General features: G+C 32.9%; 1 protein-coding gene across 2 annotated transcripts in view; it reads right to left on the bottom strand.

Annotated features, from left to right (window-relative positions):
* LOC145248294 (alpha-ketoglutarate-dependent dioxygenase alkB homolog 3-like) overlaps positions 1–23,466 on the bottom strand; it is a 37,549-nt gene that overhangs the window by 8,118 nt on the left and 5,965 nt on the right. For both annotated transcript variants that reach the window (XM_080110171.1, XM_080110170.1), the window contains exons 3-7: positions 17,492–17,526; positions 15,325–15,372; positions 12,155–12,350; positions 3,951–4,160; positions 2,624–2,722 (exon numbers count right to left, since the gene is read on the bottom strand). In XM_080110171.1, the coding sequence (XP_079966297.1) occupies positions 2,624–2,722; positions 3,951–4,160; positions 12,155–12,350; positions 15,325–15,372; positions 17,492–17,526 (588 nt within the window). The remainder of the gene's footprint in view (positions 1–2,623; positions 2,723–3,950; positions 4,161–12,154; positions 12,351–15,324; positions 15,373–17,491; positions 17,527–23,466) is intronic.

The following is a 23,466-nucleotide window of genomic DNA, read 5'->3' on the forward strand; positions in this document are numbered from 1 at the left end:
TGGCTGCCAAGAGGTCAAAGTTGAAAGAGTTGACTTTTGCAGACTCTACCAAACTCCTCCGCCAATTTTGTGTCTAAACACTTGAAATTTTAGATGTAGGTTACCTGGATATGAGTCAAACTTTTTAAAATATATATATATATATATATATATATATATATATATATATATATTATAGGTACATTAAGTTATGAACACATATGAATACATAGGGACTGAGCAAAGCTGGGCTGAACTGCTAGTTTAAAATAAAATAAAAACTTATTTTTTAATTTTGTTATTAAAGTTTTCTTTTTATAATTTTGTTAATTTTTATTGTATACTTTTCAATAATGTCCTTTTATTATATTTTATTTCAATAAATCGCTTCATGATAGAAATACTGAAGAACAATAAAAGTGAAGAAACTGGTAGGTCTATGCCATAATAACTGAGTAATTGGACTAGTCTATATGCCTCCCGGTCATATAATAGTTGTAGGTCTGTGAGGCCTGAATCATTGCTGGTTGGTAGGAATTGAAATTCTATATATAAAACAAATATGCAAAAGAATGCTATTTTCTAAAATGTATTTTTATTTTTTAAGTTTCACTTTCAAGGCAGATTACGCTGAAAATTATCGACCATTCCAATTTTTGTAAGGCAGCAATTTGATAAATATTATTTTACTCACTATAAAAACACATATGACAACTGCCACTTTTTGACAGAAGGCCACCACACCAATTTTGTGTTAATCGCATCGAAGTATGAAGATTAGTGTTAGGACAATTAATCAGAATCCAGAATCAGAAAAATTGAAACTTTTGGCAGTATCAAAAAGATGTATGCATATTTTCCAATGCTAAAAACGATTCTTTTAATTGTTTTCTTTTTTTAAATTTAATTTTCCATTGTCAATACTAATGATAAAATGATATTTATTTTAAACTATGAGTGAAACTAAAGTCTATATATCAACCTCCCAAGTGTATTTTTCTATGCTTGCAAAAATATATGCACATATCAAATATGTTTTTACGGCAATTCATGAATAAAAAAAGATAAAAACAACAACTCTATAACAAGATATTTAGAGATTTTTTTTTTTAACATTGGAAAATGTAATTGCATCGGAATTAGGAATTTAGAATCGGTAAAATATTAGAATCGTCCCATCACTAATGCAATCTATTAATCTCATTAACCCTTATCTTTAAGTGGTTTATTATAAATAAATAAATAAAAATAATGGTGTTTCTGAATTTTTGAGATAAAGATTGACTATTATTGGAATCCTTCAGACTACTGTTCTCATCTCGAGTGCTATTTTCACAATGTTGATGTAACCTCCGACCATCTTCAAGTGTATCAACTAAGGAATCTTTGTCAAACTTCTTTGCAGATTCCAGAGTTCGATAGAAAGATTTGCAAGTTTGAGATGATACACCTTAAGAAGGTCGACTGAAACGTGAAAATAACGCCTAGATTTTCTCATCTAGAGTGTTATTTTCATAAATTATATTTTATTTTAAATTTATTTTTCATAAATTTAACCACTTTCTGAGATTTGCTATATCTATATAAATAAAATAGTAGATGTATGTATGCATGTCTGTCCATGTGAAAATATTTAACCAATAAATTCTTTAACTACTGGTTACATAACATGAAATAGTAATCATACACCAAGGATGGCTTATAATTTTATAATAATATGAAAAATACTGGTCTAATAAAAATAATGGTAATATTAATAATAATGATGATAATCAAGTGTTATAAATAATATTAACTATAATATTAACAATAATAATATTAACTGTAATATTAACAATAATAATATTAATAATAATATTAACAATAATAATATTAACTATAATATTAACAATAATAATGATGATCAGGTGACATTGAGGGCATTGCAAAGAAGGTGGGATCCCACTATCAAGCTACAAGACTATTCACACCTAAGTATTCTACACCTCTACAAGGCCACCATTCGCCCATGTATGGAATATTGTTGCCACATCTGGGGTGGTGCATCTACCACTAGCCTCTCCCTCTTGGATAAGGTCCAAAAAAAGAGTTTTCAATCTAATAGGTCCCAGTTTGTCAACTAAGTTCCAACCCCTGTCCAATCGCCGCAATGTTGCATCTCTGTGCCTGTTTTATAAATGTTTTAAAGGAATGAGCTCTGATGAACTCCTTGCTCTTGTGCCCCTTCAATGTACATATTCCCGAAAAACCCGCTTAGCAACAAAATCTCACCCCTTCACTGGTGAGGTCCCTAAATGCCAGAAAGCTTTCTATTCTAATAATTTCTTCCCTCAAACAGCTAGACTTTGGAATTCCCTTCCTGTTACCTGCTTCCCTGGCTATATTGATATCCAAAAGTTTAAATGTAATGTAAACCAACATCTTGTTAATCTTTCCTAGGCATGGTCCCAACTAGTAGCCCTTTACGTCCAAATAGTGATATACCTTGTTAGGGGTGAACGTAAATAAAAAAAATAAATACAAACGGTAATAATAATGATACTAATCAATGATTATAATAATCAATTGATAAAAATAATAATGGTAATAATAATCAAGTAGTATTTTCAAAAGTTTTCACTAATGATAAATTAGAGAAGCCAACCTGCCAATCATGTTGAAGAGCTCCTTCCATAGTTAAAAGGCTTCCATGAATCAGCGGAACTTTCAGATGCTCCATATAAGTATAATCGCCATTTTCTTCCTAAGAAATACAATATTAACAGTTTACAATTGACGAGGAGAAAAAAAAAACACGTCTGCAGAATGTTTTGGACATCCAAATTTTGTATAAAAAAAAACAAAACAATGTTCATAAAGAGTTGGAGTTTTGATTGTGAAGTCTATCATGGCTTTTCAGACTTATTTAAAATCCCAGTAATGACAACAACTTATACAGTTTGCCTAAACTTGTGAGAATCAATTCAAATGCATATCATCACTTCAAATTTTATTATTTATTACTGACAAGGTTACTTGGCATTGCCCAAAGCAAAAGTGTAACATATTTCTGTTAAAACTTCTATTTCTCCCTCTTTCTCCACTTCTCTTGTTTTAGCCTTCCCCCTCCTTACCTACTCTTTCTCCCTGCCCAGCTCATTCCTCTCTCTGGACATACACACACACATAACTCATTTTTATAGATTCCTAAAGGAATAAGTTGGTATAAGGGACCATAACTCCCCGAATAAAAAATCAGAGTTACTTCTCTTTAGTTAGTACATAAAGTGGCTGGAAAACCGACCCCTCCCCTCTCCAACAAAATCGGAATCAGTTTGGAGTCAACGAATGAAGATTATTATCTAAATATTAAATATTATTCATCCTGGGCAACACCTATCAGAAAATATTAACTTTGCGCATGTTTATAGTTCTGAATTTTTTAGATGAAGGATGTTTATATTATTTAGATTAATCAGATTAATGTTCCTATCTTGAGTGTTATTTGCACAATGTTCCGGTCGACTTTCTCCAGATGTATAATTTGCCATGTTTGATAAAGGAAAGAGAGGGAGGAGGGGTTAGCTTTACATTTCCGAAGTTCCGTATTTAGGTTAAATTGAAAGGAAATTGTTCCATCAAACTCAGGGAATAGTTACGTCAAACTCGGGAATCTTCCTGTCAAACTCAGGAATCTTCCTGTCAAACTTGGGAATCTGCACAGAATTTCAAACAAAACCTTTTATGTAATCCTGATGGAATCTTTTTATTTAATTGAAGAAGATGAGAGGTTCATCGACCAAACTATTGTGCAAATAACACTCAATAATAATCCAAATAATGCAAAATATCTGCATCTCCAAAATATATAATTTACAAAATGTCTATAAATTAGGATTCTAACAAAATGTAAAAGTCTGAAAAATTCTAGTAGAAAAGAATGGATTTTTTTTTTTTTTTAAAGGCAAAAAAAAACAAAAAAGAACAATTACTGGAGGTGGATTCTTTCTCAGCTCAAACGTCCTACTGTCTCCAAACGAAAGTGATGCGATGGTTGGTTGTTCTCCAAGTGCCGGGTTCTTGTCCGTATGCCAACCAACACTGTCATGGCCATCTCTGTAAAGGTTAGCTAACATAGAATTGAAATAAATCCCAAGTGACTTTTGTAAATGTTCTCGAAGATCCTGTAAGACTGGATGCCACTGAAAAAAAAAAAAAAAAAAGCATGTAGGAGAAATAATTTTGCTAAATATATTTTACTTTATTAGAAAGAAAATATAATTTTGTGGTAGCTTTAGTTTTTTGGTACTTGTGCAAAATTTGAACCAGATGTAATAACTGGCCATTCGACTTTGCTCGGAACATGGCGTAAACTGCCGGCTTTCGTCAAGCATCACCAATTATCAAAGTGTTACAATGCTACCCAAGGAAAACACTGAAGAAAGTATATAAGTATAATAAAATCACCAAAATATAACAAAAAGAAACATTGACCTACTGTAACAATTTCTGTTTTATTCTTGTAACAATTTTTTTTTTAAGTGAAAAAAAATAAATAAATAAGTTGTATTTTTCTCAACTTTTTTTTTGTCAAACAAAATTGAAAAAACTAATAAAAAAAATCAATTTTTTTTGTCATATGTTTTTTGAACAAAGTTTTTTAAAAAAACACTTTTTTAATGTCAAGAGTGTGAGTTCCATTATAGAAACGTTGATTTAATTTGAATAAAATAAAATACGCATCAAGTGCGCTTGAAAGCGAAATCACAAAGTAATATTAGGAAAAAAAACAAATATTTTACTTGTTTGAAATTTATAATTTATTTTATAATTGGCTCTGAAATATATTTAAATTATAAATTTCAAACAAGTAAAATATTTGTTTTTTTTTCCTAATATTACATTGTGATTTGGCTTTCAAGCACACTTGATGTATATTTTATTTTATTTACTTTGTTTTTCAGGTATTATTTTTTTTTTTCATCTTTTCTTTTTTTTTTTGTAAAAAAGTAAACTTTTTTGCTATTTTTTGGTTTCTTTTCATGAATTTTTTTTTTTCATGCAGGGTGGGGGTGGGCAACCGATTTTTTAAAAATTAGATTAAATTAAGACAGCCGAGGTATTTCCTTAGGATTAGGAAGACTTTTTTACAATCGCATCAGACGATGTTAAAGTGGGGTTAGAAGAGACAGCAAATGTGAAAGAAATTTCCCCAACCCAATCGGATAACTTTCCGATATATAGTTTAAGATTAAGACAAAAGGCTCATTACCAAATTTATGTCTCCACATAAACTTGAAAAGGTAACTGTTGAGAAGCTCCCAGCTGATGCTGTTGATTCCCCCCCCCCCCCAATATTTTCCTCAAAGATCGTCTGCTTCTTTGCTGTGCATTGATCGGCATCTCATGTCAGATTAGTCAAACCCAAGTGCATGACGTCATGTTCTGAGCAAAGCTGAGCGGACGGTTAGTTACGTCGGGTTCAAATTCTACACAAGTACCAGTTTTTCTTTTAACTTGTTCTTGTGAAGAGACATATAAGAAATCTGGTTTGCATGTTGAGAAATACCATCCATTATTTGCAATGTTTCAATTTTCTACTTATTCTTCCCTTTAGTAAAGTACTTAATCTTAAAGATTCCTACCAATCCTTATAACTGAGATTTTTTAAATATTTTATTAGCTTAATGTTTTATATTAATACACCTTATAATTTAATATCTATATTATAGTTCTCTTTGCCTGTTTGCCTGTCTGTCCATTCCACTTATTTTTGGAAACTATGAGGCTGATCTAGCTGAAATTTTGTGTGGACCTTTATTATGAAAAGGTGCAGTAAACCAAGTATTATGGTATCCATTTGATACATGTTTAGGAATTAATAGGGATTTGTATTTAATGCACAAATTTTATCAGATTCAATCATCAATTTAGTATAACGCATTCATTCTAAATTAAAGAACTACAACTTTTACCCATTTGCAAAGGTGCATCCAAAGAAGGATGAAGGTTACATTGGTTTAAACATTTTGTGAAAATAACAACCAAAATAAAAATAATAGTTTGAATAATACAAATAATAAAAAATATAGAAACCTTCCTTACAAAAATTCTGAATTTCTTTTGTTGTTTAAATATTTGAACAAGCACAATCAATTTGATTGTTTATTCCAACATTGGGACTTTTTAATGAAAGAGTAATAAATTATATTTTCTTATGGAAATCGCTCCAGACAAGGCATGAAGCCACTTGATGTAAGGTTGGTTGGTTGTTTTTGTTTTACGGCATATCAACCTTTTTCAGGTTATTTAATGCCGAATCTGGTTATTTTGAGGAACGATTTTTAATGGCATATATTTGTTTTTTAAGTCGGATTCTATTTAACCCATAGTTGGGGCCCTAACAGGTACTACTACTCCAGATCAGAGTGGACCTTGGAGCAATGGCAATTAAAGGGTGGCGCCACACTCCACAAGGCGGGGCCTCACCATCGGATATAGTTTTAGATCATATCCAGGACCTGATGTAAGGAGATTAAAAAAAAAAAAAAAAAAAAAAATCCACTTCAATGTCAAAAATTTGCCAACAATAAATATTAGATGGAACAGCAATTCTTCCCTCTTTGTCAGAAACATCGCTCATGGAATATCAGGACTAAAGAACTAAATAAGGGAAGCAAGAGTTTCTGGAACAACTTACTTGTGATACTATGAATTCTCCCCCTCCTTCTCCTCCCCAAGAGTCAGAGCCACGAGGGAGCAGATTCACTGGGAAAAGAAGTGTTGTTAGAAGTAGAAAGAGTCATGACCCAGGACAGTGGCCGAGAGGGAAAATCTTTTTCTGCTTACACAAAGACGAGACACATCGGATTTCCAGCCCAAAGTCAATATATTTAAGAGTCAGGGTTAGTTTATGGGAGTTGATGAATTTGCGGCACTTTGTAGATCAGGCAGAGCTTTAGCTGATGAGCCAATCATCCGACCAACAGATGGCTTGACACACAGCTATCAACAGACAATGTTTAGGCATCCTGACAGTATCACACACACAGGCAGAGCTTTATCAGACGAGGAAATGAGCTAATCAACTGACCAACAAAGATAGCTCAACAGACAACGTTTTAGGACTCTTTTTCTATTCTGATTTATACACAGCATATCTGAGTTCATGCTCTTTCTTGTAAATCTATTTTGCTTTTATTTTTGTAGACTAAGAAACAAGTGCTCACGACCTCAGCAAAAAATTATGCAAACTTTTTATATCACAATAAAATGTCTTTCCCATTAAACAATGAACTATTTATTTTATATATCTATACTCCTATCAATTTCTTTTTTTTTTTTGTAAAAACACTTTTTTCTATTTATTTAAAAAGAAAATACAACTTTGTTATATTATGGCGAGATCCCTGGTGACACCAGATGATCTTGCTTTTCAAATAGAAGAAGAGAAGATGGGAGAGGATGAGGTATAGTTGGGGGGGGGGCATGCTGACACTTGATCAGGGAAAAACAGATGTTTATGAAAAATGTCCAGAAGAAATAAAATATTTCAATGGGAAATAAATAGTTATCGCTTATCACATCAGTGCCGGGGTGGGGTTTTTAAGAGAAAGACAAACGAGAATACATCTATCAACAACGGAAAGGTTGTTTTTAAAATCTCTGTTGAGCGAGATGAAGAATGGGGGTCAAAAAGTAGGGGTCACTGCCAGGCATTGTTCGACCTGGGTGACTAATCATGCCTAATTGGTAACAAGTAAAAAAACCTCAGTGCAGGGGGGGGGGTGAGGTCTGATAGAGATAAGCTCTAAAAGAAAAAGAAAGAATAACTCCAAAAGGGTGGAAGGAGGAATTACTGATTTGATAAAAACGATTGGCTTTTTAGAGTTAGAGTCCTTTTTACCGACTGGCATTCAAGGCGTCCACACCGATCTCACCACCGCCGGGGGGGGGGGGTCGAAACCCTCATAAGAGCTAAGTTGAAAGGCTCTTGTTCTTAGCGGGGAAATTGATTAGTGGAACCTGCATCATGAAGCTTGAATCAAAGAACTCGACTATAAACAAGTGTAAAACGATTTATGAATAATTATTTTGTTTCGTTATATAAAAATGTCCCAGAGTTTTTCCTTGTTTCTCGATTTGCCAGCCTGAATGAAAATGCAGTTTATTTCAGGTATGCCCTGTCGCCAGATGATAAAGAGATAGACTGGATCCAGCACGAAGCCAGAGTGACGACCGAAATCGACAATGTTGCCACACGGACTTAGGGTCATGCACATTTCACGTGCCCTGAGCAGCAGAAGATATTTTCCAGTGAGTGTCTGGTCACCCTTGAGGGGTCCACCACTAGACAAGTAAGAATGTAGCCCTGCTGGGTTGCATCTATGGTCCTGTGAGCTGGGAGCGACGAACACGGCCAGAAGTACATCACAAGTATGCTCCCGTGAACCAGGATAGCGACGGATGCGGCCCGGCCCTCGGACAGAGAGGGTGTTAGGGTTATAATATATGAGTCGTAGAATTACATTCATTTGTAAAAGATCTAGCTATTTATTGGATATACATACACAGATATGACAGATTATTTTATGGATATACATACACAAATATGACAGATGTAAATAGGCTGACCCCACAAAAAAATAGTTCATACATGTTTACAGTTTGAAACATCGCTCATCATTTTCTTTTTGTGTTTATTCAACCAATCATAGTCTCTATTCGATTTCTCCTTTCATTATACATGGTCAAAGCTTTGGTCAGGATCAAGCCTGGCCGTCTTGAGATTTTATTGTAGCGTATTCAACCATCTTTGTCTCAGTCATCTTTTTTTTTTTCTTAAATACCTATTATTAAAAATTTCACAAAAAATTGTAAGCATCTGAATTTTCACAAAGGGTTTCCATTAAACTTAACTAAATATAGCCCACATTACAACTTCTTACACTCAGCAGCTGTGTTCTAAAATTCATGATGATCAATTAGTTTAGGATTAAATTCATGATGATCAATTAGTGTAGGATTGAATCCTGTATATACAAATAAATAAACTCTTGAGTGTATAGCTATTCTTATGATAGAAAAATTATCAAAAAGGAGATGGCAAAAGAAATAACACTTATTGTTAAGAGAGAGTCGACAGATCAATTTTTTTTTAATAAATGGTTTTAAGCAAAAACAACTTAATTTTCATGTCGAAAATAGTGATATATCCAAAGATTGTAAAAATTCATCGAACAGAAAATTACTACTTTTATGTAATTTTTACAGAAAATTGCATTTTCCGTTGATGAGAACACCTTGAAGATTGCGAACACAGGGGATATAGTTGTCTCCCTTTTCACCACTTTAATGGTTGACGTACCATTTTAGACCATAGAGATAGACTTTTTTGTTTTTACTAAAAACACAATTTTCGTAATTTTTGGATATATTACTATTTTCGACATGACAAGTAAGTACTGCTGTTTTGCTTAAAACCACATATTAAAAATAATGATCCGTCAACTCTATTTTAACAAGTACCAAAACAACTCTATTGTAAAGAACAGAAAATAATCCAATTTCAAAGTTGGATCAAATAGAAATTGGCAGTATTAATCCAGTCAATGAAGCTTTCAACTGTAAAGAATTTTAGATAAAGAATAGGTGTACAGAGTGACCCAAAACAAACGTGCCCCAACTCTAATTAGGCTCCGTTTCTTAAAGTTTTGTCTGAACGAAATTTAACACAGTGTATTCTTTGTCCCAGCTCCCACTGGGGTCTTGGTGTACTCACGGTCGTTGACTTTGCCATGTCCTGTAAAATAAGGACAATCCATGAATAAATAATGGAGATATCACGTTTTTTTGGGGTCACCCTGTATTAATCCAGTCAAGGTTAGGTTCAGGAGAACAGTTCCCTTTTCCTGTCAAAAGAAAAAGCTATGATCAAATAATTCAAAGAAATTTAGTATACAATGGTTCTGTTATATGATTAGTTCATTCTTATCACTCCTGGTTATAAATATTGCAACATAAACATATACACATAAATGACTTTATATAACTATGTTGTATCATCGTCTATATAATGTGTTCATATATTTACAAGTATATATGAATGTTTCTCCTTTCTGTTATCAAAGTTTTTACTAAATTATACACTGATAATCAGCCATGAGCTCACTACCTAGTATTTTCTAGGAGCCAATAGCATAACAAGTAAAGATATATTAATATACTAGCCTGGTTGCCCAGCGTTGTCCAGCATTGCCCAGGTGTTTAGAGATGTGTGTTGAGAAAAAAAAAAAAAAAAAAAACGTGGTAGTAGGCAGGAGCCAGGCTTGAACCCATACCGCAAAGGAGGAAAAGAACATGGAAAAACAAAAAAGTGATATCTTTGCTGTTGCGTCCATCACCAAACCAGAAATGACGAAGGTTTAAATTAAGGCTAGTCAATCGAAAAGAGGGGATGATTTTCGAAAATATCGGGAAAAAAAGCGACCCCTCCCTGTAGAGAAGAGCCCAGTTGAGGGTGAAGAAATTAATGTTTTTAGTCAAATTTCGATATTTGTCGTCCGAAGGGTTGAGCTTCAAATCAATACCGATCTCGTGAAAATCCGTCGCCTTTGTCGAAAGTGTTAGGCAGACATACATACATACTGTCGCGAACCAATATAATATCAGTGAACACTGTATTAATAGTGATGATGATAACGAGGATAGTGAACAGTAACATAATTGGTCAAGATCTGGCCAATCAGATCAAGTTTCACTTCTTAGCCATGGTCGAGAATCGACGATAAAATAAAATTAGTTGCAGAATTTGGGAGAGGGAGATAACAGCGTATATTGACGGCTGGCCGCACTCCAAACTGCAGGTTGTAAACCGTTGGATAAAAAAAAAAAAAAAAAAAGGAAATATATAAGAGAGTGACAAGTGACTCCACCAGTTACGGTTAGTAAAACTTGAATACGCGTCACACCCATTTTGTTCCTAAGAATATTGATATTTTCGTCAACGTATTTATTTTCTAGTGCGGCTATAAAAAAAAAATATAAATCCGCGCAAGACGCACAAACAGTTATATTCGGACTTTTTCTGTATTATGATTTTCTTTATTATTTGAATTTTGAACTGTTGCAAGATCTCTTTCGAGGTTGTACGTGTTTCATATATCCAAAAAAAAAAAAAAAGGGGAGATTATATATTTATGTATATACTAAAATTTCACTGTTGGATTCGAATTTAAACTTCACCCTGCTGTGCCTGAATGGAGATGTACTTAAATCCGAAGGAAGAGAATTTTAATCACCAGAATTAAAGAATAATAATAACAAAATGAATTAATAGCTATAAACCTTATCGGCTATAGATTCCAAGCCTGGATCGGGTGATGGTCAAATCTAAAGAATGAACGTCTGATATTGGTTTCGCGAAATTCTCCTCCCTCTTCATTCGGGCTTTGTCTGAGACATCAAAAAAGGAGGATTTTGTCACAATACATACATACATACATACATACATACATACATACATTTAAACAGACATGTGAGATTTTTATTATACTAGCGAGGGGTACCCGGCGTTGCCCGGGTGTTTGTAGGTGTGTGTGAAAAAAAACAGGTGCCCGTGAAAAAAAAAGCCTTGACGACGCGCAGTTGGAAAATAGTAAAGTGTGAAAAAAAAAAACAGATGTGCGTTTTTGATTGATGTGACGGCAATAGGTATTCAGCAGTTAGCATTTTGTGCGGGACAGTTTTTAATGAGGTCAATAAATCGGTTTGTTTGTTTTTAAAAACCCGCTCCCTCGTCTCGAAATGAAAGCTACCGTCTGATATGACGAAGTCGACATTGACCAAACGTTACTTAGCTCTCTAGAGACCACTGGCTCTGGGCCTGTGATTAGAGTAGAGTTTTGCTTTTTGTTTATACCGAAAACCGAATGTAACGCGTGCCGATGCGGGAAATGTGGAATAATTAACGTTTGAAAGTCAATAAAATTAAATAGACAGGCGAGCTCCGTGGTTAACTATGAGATATTACAATTTATAGATGATATAAAAAGTTTTAAGAAGTTGCGAAGCAAGCGAGCGCTTCTCTGAAAGAAGCCTTTTGTGGACATCGAGGAAAAGCGTACATGCATACATACATACATTCTGCTTTTATATCTATAGATATGAAGGAATATGAATAAACCTGCACACAAACCTTTGGATTTGGTTGATGCGTTTGTCCGGAGTAAGTATAAGGTAAATCTCCATACCAAGCCGTTAGTCGAGGTTGTAAAAACGTGCGTCCATCTGGCCAAACATCTGACCTCTGCCTCCATGGTAACTCCTTATGGAGACGGTCAAAGATTTGATCAGCTTTCTCTTCTTCAATAAAATCAGGGAAATAACAAATTCTACAAAATAAGAACATTGTATTAGTCAAACTTCATCGTGGTTGTTATACATATTATTTGCATTCCTCAGACGACTGTTTCCATCTTGAGTGTTATTTTCACAATGTTTTGGTTGATGTAACCTCCGACCTTCTTCAGATGTACCTTGTTGAACTCGGAAATTTTTCTGTTAAACTTGGGAATCTGAACTCAATTTCAAATGCAACCTTTTATTTAATCCATAGGGATAGGGTGCTATTGTTTCATCAGCTATGCTTGGATAGAAGTATAATTCGCAATTGCATTTTGAGTGCCACCCACACTGAGGATTGAACCTTTAAGCTCCAGAAGAGTGTAACTTACAACTAAATTTTACCAAGTACTTCATCCACTACAGCACGGTTGTTATATTCGTAACATTTCAGCCTACACTACCCTTGAGGTGCATGTATCAAAGCTAGAAACCTGCAACAGTCACAAACATTATTATCTATTTCGTGATGTGGAGAGCTGTCCCTGTTAAGTAATTTGGTTATGCATTAACCAATCAGCTTGTAGCAAGCATTAATTTCATCCGTTATCTGAGGAACCACTTCAGACCTCTTTGAAAATTGCAGCAATCAGAGAATTTTCTGAAAGCAACAAAGAACAGTCCCTCCCTCTCTCTCACTTACTTTTGTCCACTGGACCTGAGTATCAGCTGTCTTTGCCAAAAAATAAACTGTTAGGTAAATGCCGGGCAACGCTGGGTAGAAACATTTGTCTGTTATCGGTTTGTCTATCTATCTAGTGGAGTAAATAACAGAGATAGAATCGTGGGAAACAATAAGTTGAGCAAGCATTGCAGGTGCAGAAAGAGTCAAAGGGTCATGTATCAAACTTGGGTGACCAATCAAGATGCACCGAAAAGTATGCAAATGGGGATCGGAAGTGACGTGTCAAGGGTTCCGGTTTGAATAAGCTGAGTTAAGTTTAGTGAGTTGGATTTGAGACACCGAACAAGCAAGATGGGTTAAACAGGTCTTCCCATAACGGGGACGATGGTCTCCAAATGGATGCAGAGAAATGCCACAAGTCTGAAATCATCAATTTCACTCCAAGATGAGATACCTGGGAGTGAAATGAACCAATATATAAAAATATATATCGTCGTGTGTCTGTCTTGCACGCAGCTTGTTATAACAGAACTCACCTCCTCAAGTCGTTGGCGAATCCCCTCAAGCAGTGGCCAAAAGACAGAGAAGACCACGCAGCAACAAGTATGTCATTATAAATGTACTGTAAATTATGTAATACGCACATGCACCCACAACCACTACAGGACATATTAGATTGGAGACTCCTTTTTTTAATCCTGTCTAAGAGAAAGAGACTAGTGGTCGATGCACATGTTGCCATAATACTTAATGCATGGGTGAATGGTGGCTTTGTAGAGATGTAGGATACTCTCAGTTCTAGTAAAATAGAGAGGAGACACATTTTTTGCAGCAGCCTTGGCAATGTCTTCAATGTATTTTATGTTACCCTTGTTGTATTGTTGGTATCATAAAAGGGGACCGTTGTGTGATTGTCTAAATGTTGCTGTCTATTTGTGATATATTTATATCTAATTGTTCATATACAGTTGTGTGTGTGTGTGTGATCGTCTAATGTTCTATCTATTTGTGATATATTCATATCTAATTGTTCATGTGTGTGTGTGTGTGTGTGTGGTACATGTATTTTGGACATACCTTCTGTATGCGTCGTTGATCTTGTCCACCTGGAATTCATCTCGTTCTTGGAGGGGAGGCTGGTAACCCGTTGTGGACGAATATTCATTCACTCCAAGACGATGAATTGATTTTATATACTTTTTTATTCACCTTCCAAATGTCGATCGCAGAAGAATGGAAAGTGAATGCCTTTGCTTGCTTGGTTCTTATTTTCACACACGTCAGCGTCCCTCCCAGTGAAGGGGAGGGGACGACCTGTTAAGCCGTCCGCTGTTCTCTACGTCCAAACCCAAACTCATTCACTCCAGCTAACCTGATCACGTGACTCACACGCAGATCCGATCAGCTGACCCTCACTTCCGGTAAAACGTGTCTACAATATAATTTAACATATTTCTTTCTGATGTTCGACCTATTTCCTAACACTCTTAGTTATTATCACCTGCAATAAGGTTTGAACCTTCAACCTCTAGAAGACTATCACTTAGAAGATTCCCAAGTTAAAAGAAAATGTAGCTGATGAGATTGGAGATGACGTCAACTGAAACATGAATAAAACAACCAAGATGAGAATAGTACTTCAAAATCATCCAAATAAAAAATATCCTCATCTAAAAAATTACAACACATATGTCACACATGAATAAAAATTTAATGTATTAATCTAATTTATAAAACTCAGTATGTCTGTCTGTCTGTTGGTCTCCATTTTTTCAAAGTGTATCTCTTCACAGATGCAAGGTTACAGAGTGGCACAAGGCGAGTCAAATGATTGCAAAAAATAGCTGCTAAGGGGTCAAAATTGAAAAACATTGGAACTTGCCAGGCGTAAGTCGGCTAAATGTGTTACTTGTATGCATGCGCAAATATATACATGTTAAAGTTAGTTTATTTTTAATTATTTCTAATCCATCTGACAATAGTGCAAATGGTAACAACTAATGTTGGAGTGCTATATGTTTTGGTTTCGATTCTAGCTGATGGAACAATTCATTTTTTTTTTTCTTGCTGTTTTTATACTTTTGAAATCATTACTATATATTGGGTACAATATAACATATTTAAGCATATTTTACGCTAGGCAGTCAGCTAGTTTTATAATATTTTTAACAGTATCAAAAAAAAAAATGATGAAAGAAATCAGAAATTTCTCACTCATAAAAATAGAATAAATTTTGTTTAAATATTTTATTAAACATAAAATTGGAATTTACAGTCGAAGTTTATTCTATAATTCTTTGCATACAAATTCAGAAATATTACAAAAAATGAGAACTCACCTTGACACACCATTAGCACTTACACCAATCTCATGAATCCCATGCTCTCTACAAAAAAAAAAAATTTAATTAAATATTTACTTATAAATCTGTTTTTGAAAATTATTACATTCAAAACAAAAATTAAATTGAATAAATAACAAAGCTTTACGATTTATAAATTATAGGTAGTTAAAATTATAAAGAAAATTAAAATATGTTTATTTATAAATCTGTTTTTGAAAATTATTACATTCAAAACAAAAATTAAATTGAATAAATAACAAAGCTTTACCATTTATAGGTTATAGGTAGTAGAAAATGACAAATTTCAATTTGCAGTTCACTTAAAACTTATTAGTAATTAAATTCAAGAAAAATACAGAGTAGCTTGTGTGTTATAGCCATCATGATGAAGAAATCTAATTGATTCTGAATTGGCGCTAACACAAAAAAAGAAAGATTTTACTCTATCTTAGATTTGAATCTTAATCTTCATAGGAAATAGACTAAAAATCCTTCTTTGAATGCAGTGGGAAGAACCTTAAGGGATGCTGTGGCTGCGGCTTCAGACTGAAAGCAATGTTCATACAAGGTGCCTTCAATAAGTTTCCAGACTTTTTTGCATATGGGCACTTTTATTGATAGTGCACACATGAAACTTTTTTTTTTTCAAAGTAATGTCCTCCGGCTGCAATGCACTTGTACCATTCCAACAATTTCTGGAAGGTTCCATTGAAGTCCTCTTGCATGAGCATGTCAATGATCCTTGTTACAGCCTCTTTCATCTACTCAATTGTCTCATAAGGACAGCCTCTAAGGTTTTTCTTGAGCTTAAGAAATAACCAAAAGTCACATGGAGCAAGGGTTGGACTATAGGAAGGGTGAGCAACTGTCTTGATGCTCATCTTGGTCAAATGGAGTTATGGATTGGTGCATTCATGCAAATCTTCCGCATCTTGTTCCTCACAAAAAATTGTGTGTACAGTTCCCACACTGACATCAAACTGTGTACTTATTGTCTCTATAGACACACGATGGTCCTTATCCATGAAATTCTTTATTTGGCCAATCAACTCTGATGCCTTCCTTGAATCTCTTATGCCACTCAAAAACTGATGCTCGTTTCGTGCAAGATGGTCTAAAAGCAGTCTGAAGCATTCCAGGTGGCATTTTTTTTCCAAATTTAAAACAGAATTTTATTGCATATCATTCTTCTAAAATGTCCTCATGTCTAGATTGCATTTTTGAAATTCACCAGCTGTGACAATCAGGCTTTAGTAGGGTGTATTCCAATTTCTGCCATAGATTCATTTGAACCTGAAGTCATAAAAATTGGTCAGTCATGACTCATAAGATGTATAGCAATAACATACTGAATTTTCAAGCGTCTATGACAATTTTAAATGCCCGTACAGAAAAGTCTGGAAACTTATTGAAGGTACCTCATACTTTGATAGCCTCGTGTGTTGCAAGAGTTCCTAGGTCTAAATAAGTAAATCCTGTGGAGAACTTTTAAAACATTATTTGGTGGAATTTTGTCCAGTAGTTTCAAACTGATAAGTGTTTTCTTATTATTAGTAATTATAGTATCATCTGGAATTTCCTATAACACAAGTTGGAGGTGGGATGAATAACCATAGTGACAGTTTTGTACTTTGTGATCCATATATTGTAATTGTTATGGTTATTGTATGAGATTGTGAACCGTGTTTCTGCAGTGTTTATTTTGACAAAAATTATAATTTACTTAAGGTCAATTTTTATAACTTATGAAATTTTTTTTAATGCAGGTAAGGCATGAAATATGATGAGGAAATGAAAGAAAGGATGTTTTAATGAAAATGATGTAATAAAGAATATTTCAAAGCAGTAACAGCAAAATCAGTGAAGAGAAAAAGAAGGTGGTTAGTAGCTTTGGTTCAACAAATACCGCCCAATGTTCTTAATATTCTGGCAGCCATCTTGAGCAGGAAAATTGGCAAATTACTAAATGAACAAAGAAAGACATCCATAACCAAAATTTGGTGGGCAAATCAACCATACATCGAAGTTTATTTATAGCGAATATGGTTGGATTGAAGAAAGGATTGCAAACGATACCACGGATGGCATTTTAGAGACTGTCACCCTATAATAAGACAATTTTATAGATTAGTATTCTTCAATTAATAGGAAATGATCTTACTCAATCGTTTTCTCTGCAGGTTTATGTCTTCCCACCTGTAATTAAAGAAGAAACATTCAATAAAAATGCAATAAAATAAATAAATTCAATTACTAAATTAAAATAACATATGCATATATATATATATGTGTATGCATACATATACGTAGGCGTGTATGCATATACATATTAACACATACACTTTGGCAAGGGAACTAATCCAAACACACATAGGTTGACCTCCCTTATACTATTTGCTTTACCCCCCCCCCTCAAACTGGTATCACACCACACTAATACAGCAGTCATTAACACTCGTAAGTATGCATTATAAGTGTAAGACGCAAAAATTAATCATCAATATACATTAAATAAATTTTTTAAATCTTCAATAATTCCTAACAATACTTAATATTTATCACAACTCGTATCCTGGAAATTGATTTGACAGCCAGTCTGAGACATGGACTTCTGGAAATAAAGAAATAAATAAAAAAAGAAAAACCTTGCCAAACAGCTGTATACGTTTCTTTTTGTTTTCTCCTCTGAAGAAGAGACACTACTCTCGAAAATTAGGGACATCAACACCTACCATCTTGTACAACACATTATTTTAATAAACATAATATAATTGAAAATTATTGAAAATTCCTTCTAATATTGTTATTATTCTTTTATATACTAACTTGTGTTCACAGTGTTTCCCATGAAATGCATTGATATAGCCTTCAAACAACTCCTTTCACACTATGCATAATGCTTCAAGCAAACTACAATATCCCTCTCACAATTTTAAATATTTTGTTTACTTAAATGATTTTTATATTCATAGTGTTCATAGAATTTTTATTTATATATCTATATTATATTTCTCTAAATCTGTCTATCTGTTCTACTTTTTCTTGGAAACTACTGGGCCGACCTGGCTGAAATTTTGTAGGATTTGTAGTGTTGTACCGATTAATCAGAATCAGAAAAATCGGTAGTTTTGGGGGTATCAGAATCGGAAAAATTTGTGTCTAATTTCCGATTCCAAAACCGATTCTTTTAATATTTTATTATGTTAATTTTTCATTGCTAATACCGTTGATAAATATTTATTCCTTTTAAACTATTAGAAAAACTAACCTCTATAGGTCATGATAACATTAAAAGATCTAAATTTATTTTATCTGCATAAAATAAAAATAAAACTTGAAACTTTGCGAAAATTCGGAAATTCGCTAGATAACCTTTAGAAGAATGCAGTTTATTTGCAAGGTATTGAAAAAATTGTTTAAATTTAAAGAAATATTTTGTCAAGAAAAATAAAATCAAACATTATTACTGATTAAATCAAAAGCAGACTATAATAATGTTGGATTTTGTCCAGGTTTTTGTCCACTCCCTTACTCGGCATTGGCAAATATGACAAGGAATGGTGGAAGGTGTGAAAAGGATTGGCCTTGAATTGAATTTGAAATGAACTTGTGAAATGTCATGCTTCCGTGTGATTTTCTTTGATTCTGCCGGTATCATTTATGTTTATACTTAAGGATTCCTACGGTGGCAGTGGTGCCAATGCCGTCTAGAGCTCACCAATCTCACTGGCCTATATAAGGTAAAAAAAAAACCTAGACCACTAACTGAAAGTATTTGTGGGTAATTAACATCTTTGATACCGTTTGGCTTGACAATTTGGCAACATAAAATGTAAGTGTATTTTTAAATAACTATTTTAAAGATATTCAAAATGTGTTTCATGATTTGAAAATTAATTACCAGCATATTTTTACTTTATTTTTGTTTAATATTTATTTTAATGTGATGCAAAAGTTCGAATTGTTTTGTTTTTTTTAAAAGTCAAATATATTCTTTTATTAGGTAGAAGTGTAACTTATCTTGCCTTTGGTAACATTTATTGGGTGGGTTTCTACTAGTATATTGTTTAATTTTTAATTTTTGAGTCATTATCGAGAGTTAAAAGTCGTATGTCGGCCTTTTTTCGTTCTCACATGAAATTGGGTGAACATAGTGACATTTCTTTGGTGCGTTTCTATCAGTACTTTGATTTCTGATTTCTGAGCTATTATCGAGGCTCGAATATGGCTTAAATAATATCACTATTTTTATTTTGTTTTAACTCAATAGGCTTTACACTACCATTATATTAAGTTAAAAAAAACACTTTAAAATAAGTTAAAGTGCAAAAAAAGAAAAGAAAAAATTATTCAGGTAGTTGAAAATGTAGCTTCGCTTGTTTTTCGTAACATTTATTCGTTGTGTACTCATTTATTTTGCCCCCCCCTTTTCTTCCTTTCTTATACTGAAAAATAATCCACCAGACGAGAAGCAAAAAAATAATAAAATTTAAGAATTTATAGTGTCTGTTTTACAGGTAAATTTATAGTGTCTGTGTTTCAGGTAAATTTATAGTGTCTGTTTTACAGGTAAATTTAACAGAAAATGAGCCTCCATATCCAAGTAATTCTAACGTTTAAGGACAGTTAACCAAAGATTGCTATAATATGTAAGTTCTGTGCGTTTGTGTATGTGGGAGGTTACTTTTTAAGTGATAATTTGCGGGTTTTATGAACTTACCAGTCTGACTTAGGGTAAGTTGTAAAAGAATTTAATGAACAATCATAATAATTCATAATGGCCTGAAAATGAAGATGATTTTACTTTAAATATATATACTAAACTGATCCCACTCTCTAAATTTTAAATTAGTTTTTTTTTTTTTAATATGTTCACATAATCGCCTAAAAATGTAGAATCTCATTTTGTCTGGGGTCTGTGAGTTAGTTTACATGTGATTCTATTTACTAGCCATCCCCTACCCGAAGGTAGTGTTAGACTAGGTGTGTCAGAAATTTTGTGAAAAATATTGAATAATTCCACCCCGTCTTTCCAAACTTATAATTCCTCCAAAAATGTAATTCAAGCCCTAATTTTTTTTCAATTAAAGGAGCAAGGACCAAGGTTTCATTAAAAAAACAAAAACAAACATGTTTTTTTAAAAAAAAATTTTAAACTTTGGACTTTTTTTTTGTTTTAAATTTGAATATATTATTTATTGATCTTTTATCTTCAATTTGTGATATATAAAACTTTGGTGAGTAAATTAATTATTTACTTTTTAATAGATACTTGAAAATGGGGGGGGGGGCGGGAATTAAAAAAAAAATGTTTGTCTAAAATATTATATTCGGTTTATTGGAAAGAGCATAAAATTTCATATTGACCCCAAAAATATCGTAAAAATTGAATCAATAGAAAAATTTTGATAGATTTTTAAAGTTTAAAAATTGAAAAATACTGAGCTCGTAAAATTCAATTAATTTCATTACTGTTTTTTAAAAAATAAAAATAAAATATTTCTATTACTTTTAAAACAACTCTAATAGTTTATTTTGGAAGTATAATCCATAAAGAAAATAAACAACTCACTTTTAAAAGAGAAATTACGAGTTTTTTATATTTTATTTGCAGTTTCGTGTTAGGGGTGTCAAAAATTCCTACAAAAATTCTGATACACCTAGTGTTAGACACAAGGTCGGTTTTTAATATAGGAAATCCAACTCTTTATTTTTTGTATTATCACAGACTTAGGGTTAGTAGTAGGAAAGGGAGAATCAAACTTTTCTTTTCGCAACAAAAAGTTATAATTGCGATGGGCGAAAAATGAAAACGGAATAAAAAACAATAATTTCACGAGAATGCATTACTTACATCTTCGTACCATTTTACACGTAACTATTTAAAAATGAAATATAAACATTGCATATAAAGACTCATGATTATAAAAAGATAAATAAATATAAAACGATTAGGAATTTAAAATAAAGGGTCAATTTCACAAATAAATTTAACATAAAACGAGCTGCTTTTCCAAAACATTGTAGTGTGTTACCAATTTTAAATTATGTGCACATGGCCATGTACACATGGCTTTACAACATCGCAAATCGAACTTAATTTAGTGGGAAACAATTTAGTTAACATCCATAAAGAATTAGGGTAGCCAGAAACGATGATCATTTTGCGTTACATTTATATTTGAAACTGATCTAAATTCTAAAATGATTGTGGTACTTGTGCAGTTTACGTCCCCCATTAAAAAATGAAAATTTCAAAATAAAAAAATAAAAAACAATTATATTCTACGTATCCGTTATAGAATGAAGTTCTCAAAAAAATTTCACTTAATTTCATCAACTAGTTTTGTTTTTATTGCTAAAAGCATTCATTCGAGGCATTCGAAACAATCAATCTAAACTACGCCATTAGCATTGATTTTGGTCGAAATATAATGGATTACTTCCCTTTGATATCAATTAAGCGATTTATTAGAGAAATTCCATGTTCCCGAGATTGAAAACAAGCTGTAAAAACAAAACTACTTGATGAAATAAAGTGAATTTTTTTAGAACTTCATTCCATAACGGATACATAGAATATAATTGTTTTTTTTTTAATTTTCGTTTTTTAATGGGGGACGTAAACTGCACAAGTACCAAAAACAAAACAAAACAACTCTCTAATTAAATATGTATAAATTTTAAAAGAATCGGAATCGGGAATCGGATCGGAATCGGAAATTTTGAAAGGAATCGGGAAAAATTTTGGAATCGTCTCATCACTAGTAGGAACCTTCGTTATAATAAGATGTAACAAACTAAGTATTATGGTATTTGTTTGATGCATAGTTAGGAATTAATGGGGATTAATAGGGCTTAGAATTTAAATTACGCTTTTTCTCAGAAATTACTTGGCTGATCTAGTTGAAATTTTGTATGGACTATTGTTATAATAAGGTACAGTGTACTATGTATTATGGTGTCTGTTCGATGCCCAATTAGGAATTGATAGGGATTAGTAGAAATTTTTACTTAATGCAAAAATAAACACAAATTTAATCATATTCAATCAATAATTTGAATTAAAGCATTTATTCTAAGTCAACGGGCTATAACTTTTGCCCATTTTTAATAGGCTAAAAGTGTATTTTTACGTGTCTTGGTACATTCAAAGAAGCAACCACCAACTATGTCCAATCTAAACGAGGATCTATTTAAACAAGTACTAAGCTGAATTTAGCAATTGTTAAAAGGTCGTCATCATCATCATCATCATTGTATGAATCTAAAGATTCTATTGCTAGCATTGGTTTTCCCGATATTTTTCTAGGCAGAATTATTACTAGAAGAAAGTGCTTATAGGAGGGACCCTTTGCCAACATCCCTAAGTGAAAGTGATTTTTGTAGAACGAACTGGATTTGAACTTGAGACACCCAAGTCATCAGTCTGTGTTGTTGACCACTAGACCACTGTCACCTCCAATGCTAAACGATGACTCCTTCTCCTCCTCCTCCTCATCATCAAATTAACCGCATTAAATGCACTTAAATAAACAAACAATTGTAAAATCAATGCAAATCAATACTGTTATTTTAAAGTGGAGCAAATACATTCCACTATTTAAATCACGGTTGAATGAAACTTTATTAAAAAAACACAAAATCAAGTGCGATGCATTTCTAATCTGTGATAATGGCAGAACACTTATATGCCATAACAACATTATCTCTACAATTATATAAATGCAACTTTGTCTCGGTGTGTATGTGCGAGTTCGTTCCTTATAGACTCCGAAACAGCTGAACAAATTTTCTTTAAAATTTACATAACTTTAGTGTATAAGTCTAGGAGTGATCGTAGTTAAGTTTTGTCTCAGAATACCCTGATAATTAGCGATAATCAATAATCGAAACCGTTATTTTAATTTATCTATGATCGGTAAAGCTATTTTTTCCGTCGCTTAGCAACAATGACAGAACAATGGGCCATGAAAATTCTACTGTGGGTAAGTTGATAGTGTGTTTTGTTTTTTTTTTGCATGACGTGGTCAGTAAGTTCAAACTCTACACGCAAATTTCTTAATTTTTTTTCATTAACTGCTAAGAATTTTATAAGACTTGTAAATTTACATGTTTTTTTGTGCGTTTTTTTGC

The sequence above is a fragment of the Euprymna scolopes genome, chromosome 26 (assembly GCF_053919585.1).
Source record: "Euprymna scolopes isolate OS-2025 chromosome 26, ASM5391958v1, whole genome shotgun sequence".
In the NCBI taxonomy this organism is placed as follows: Eukaryota; Metazoa; Mollusca; class Cephalopoda; order Sepiida; family Sepiolidae; genus Euprymna; species Euprymna scolopes.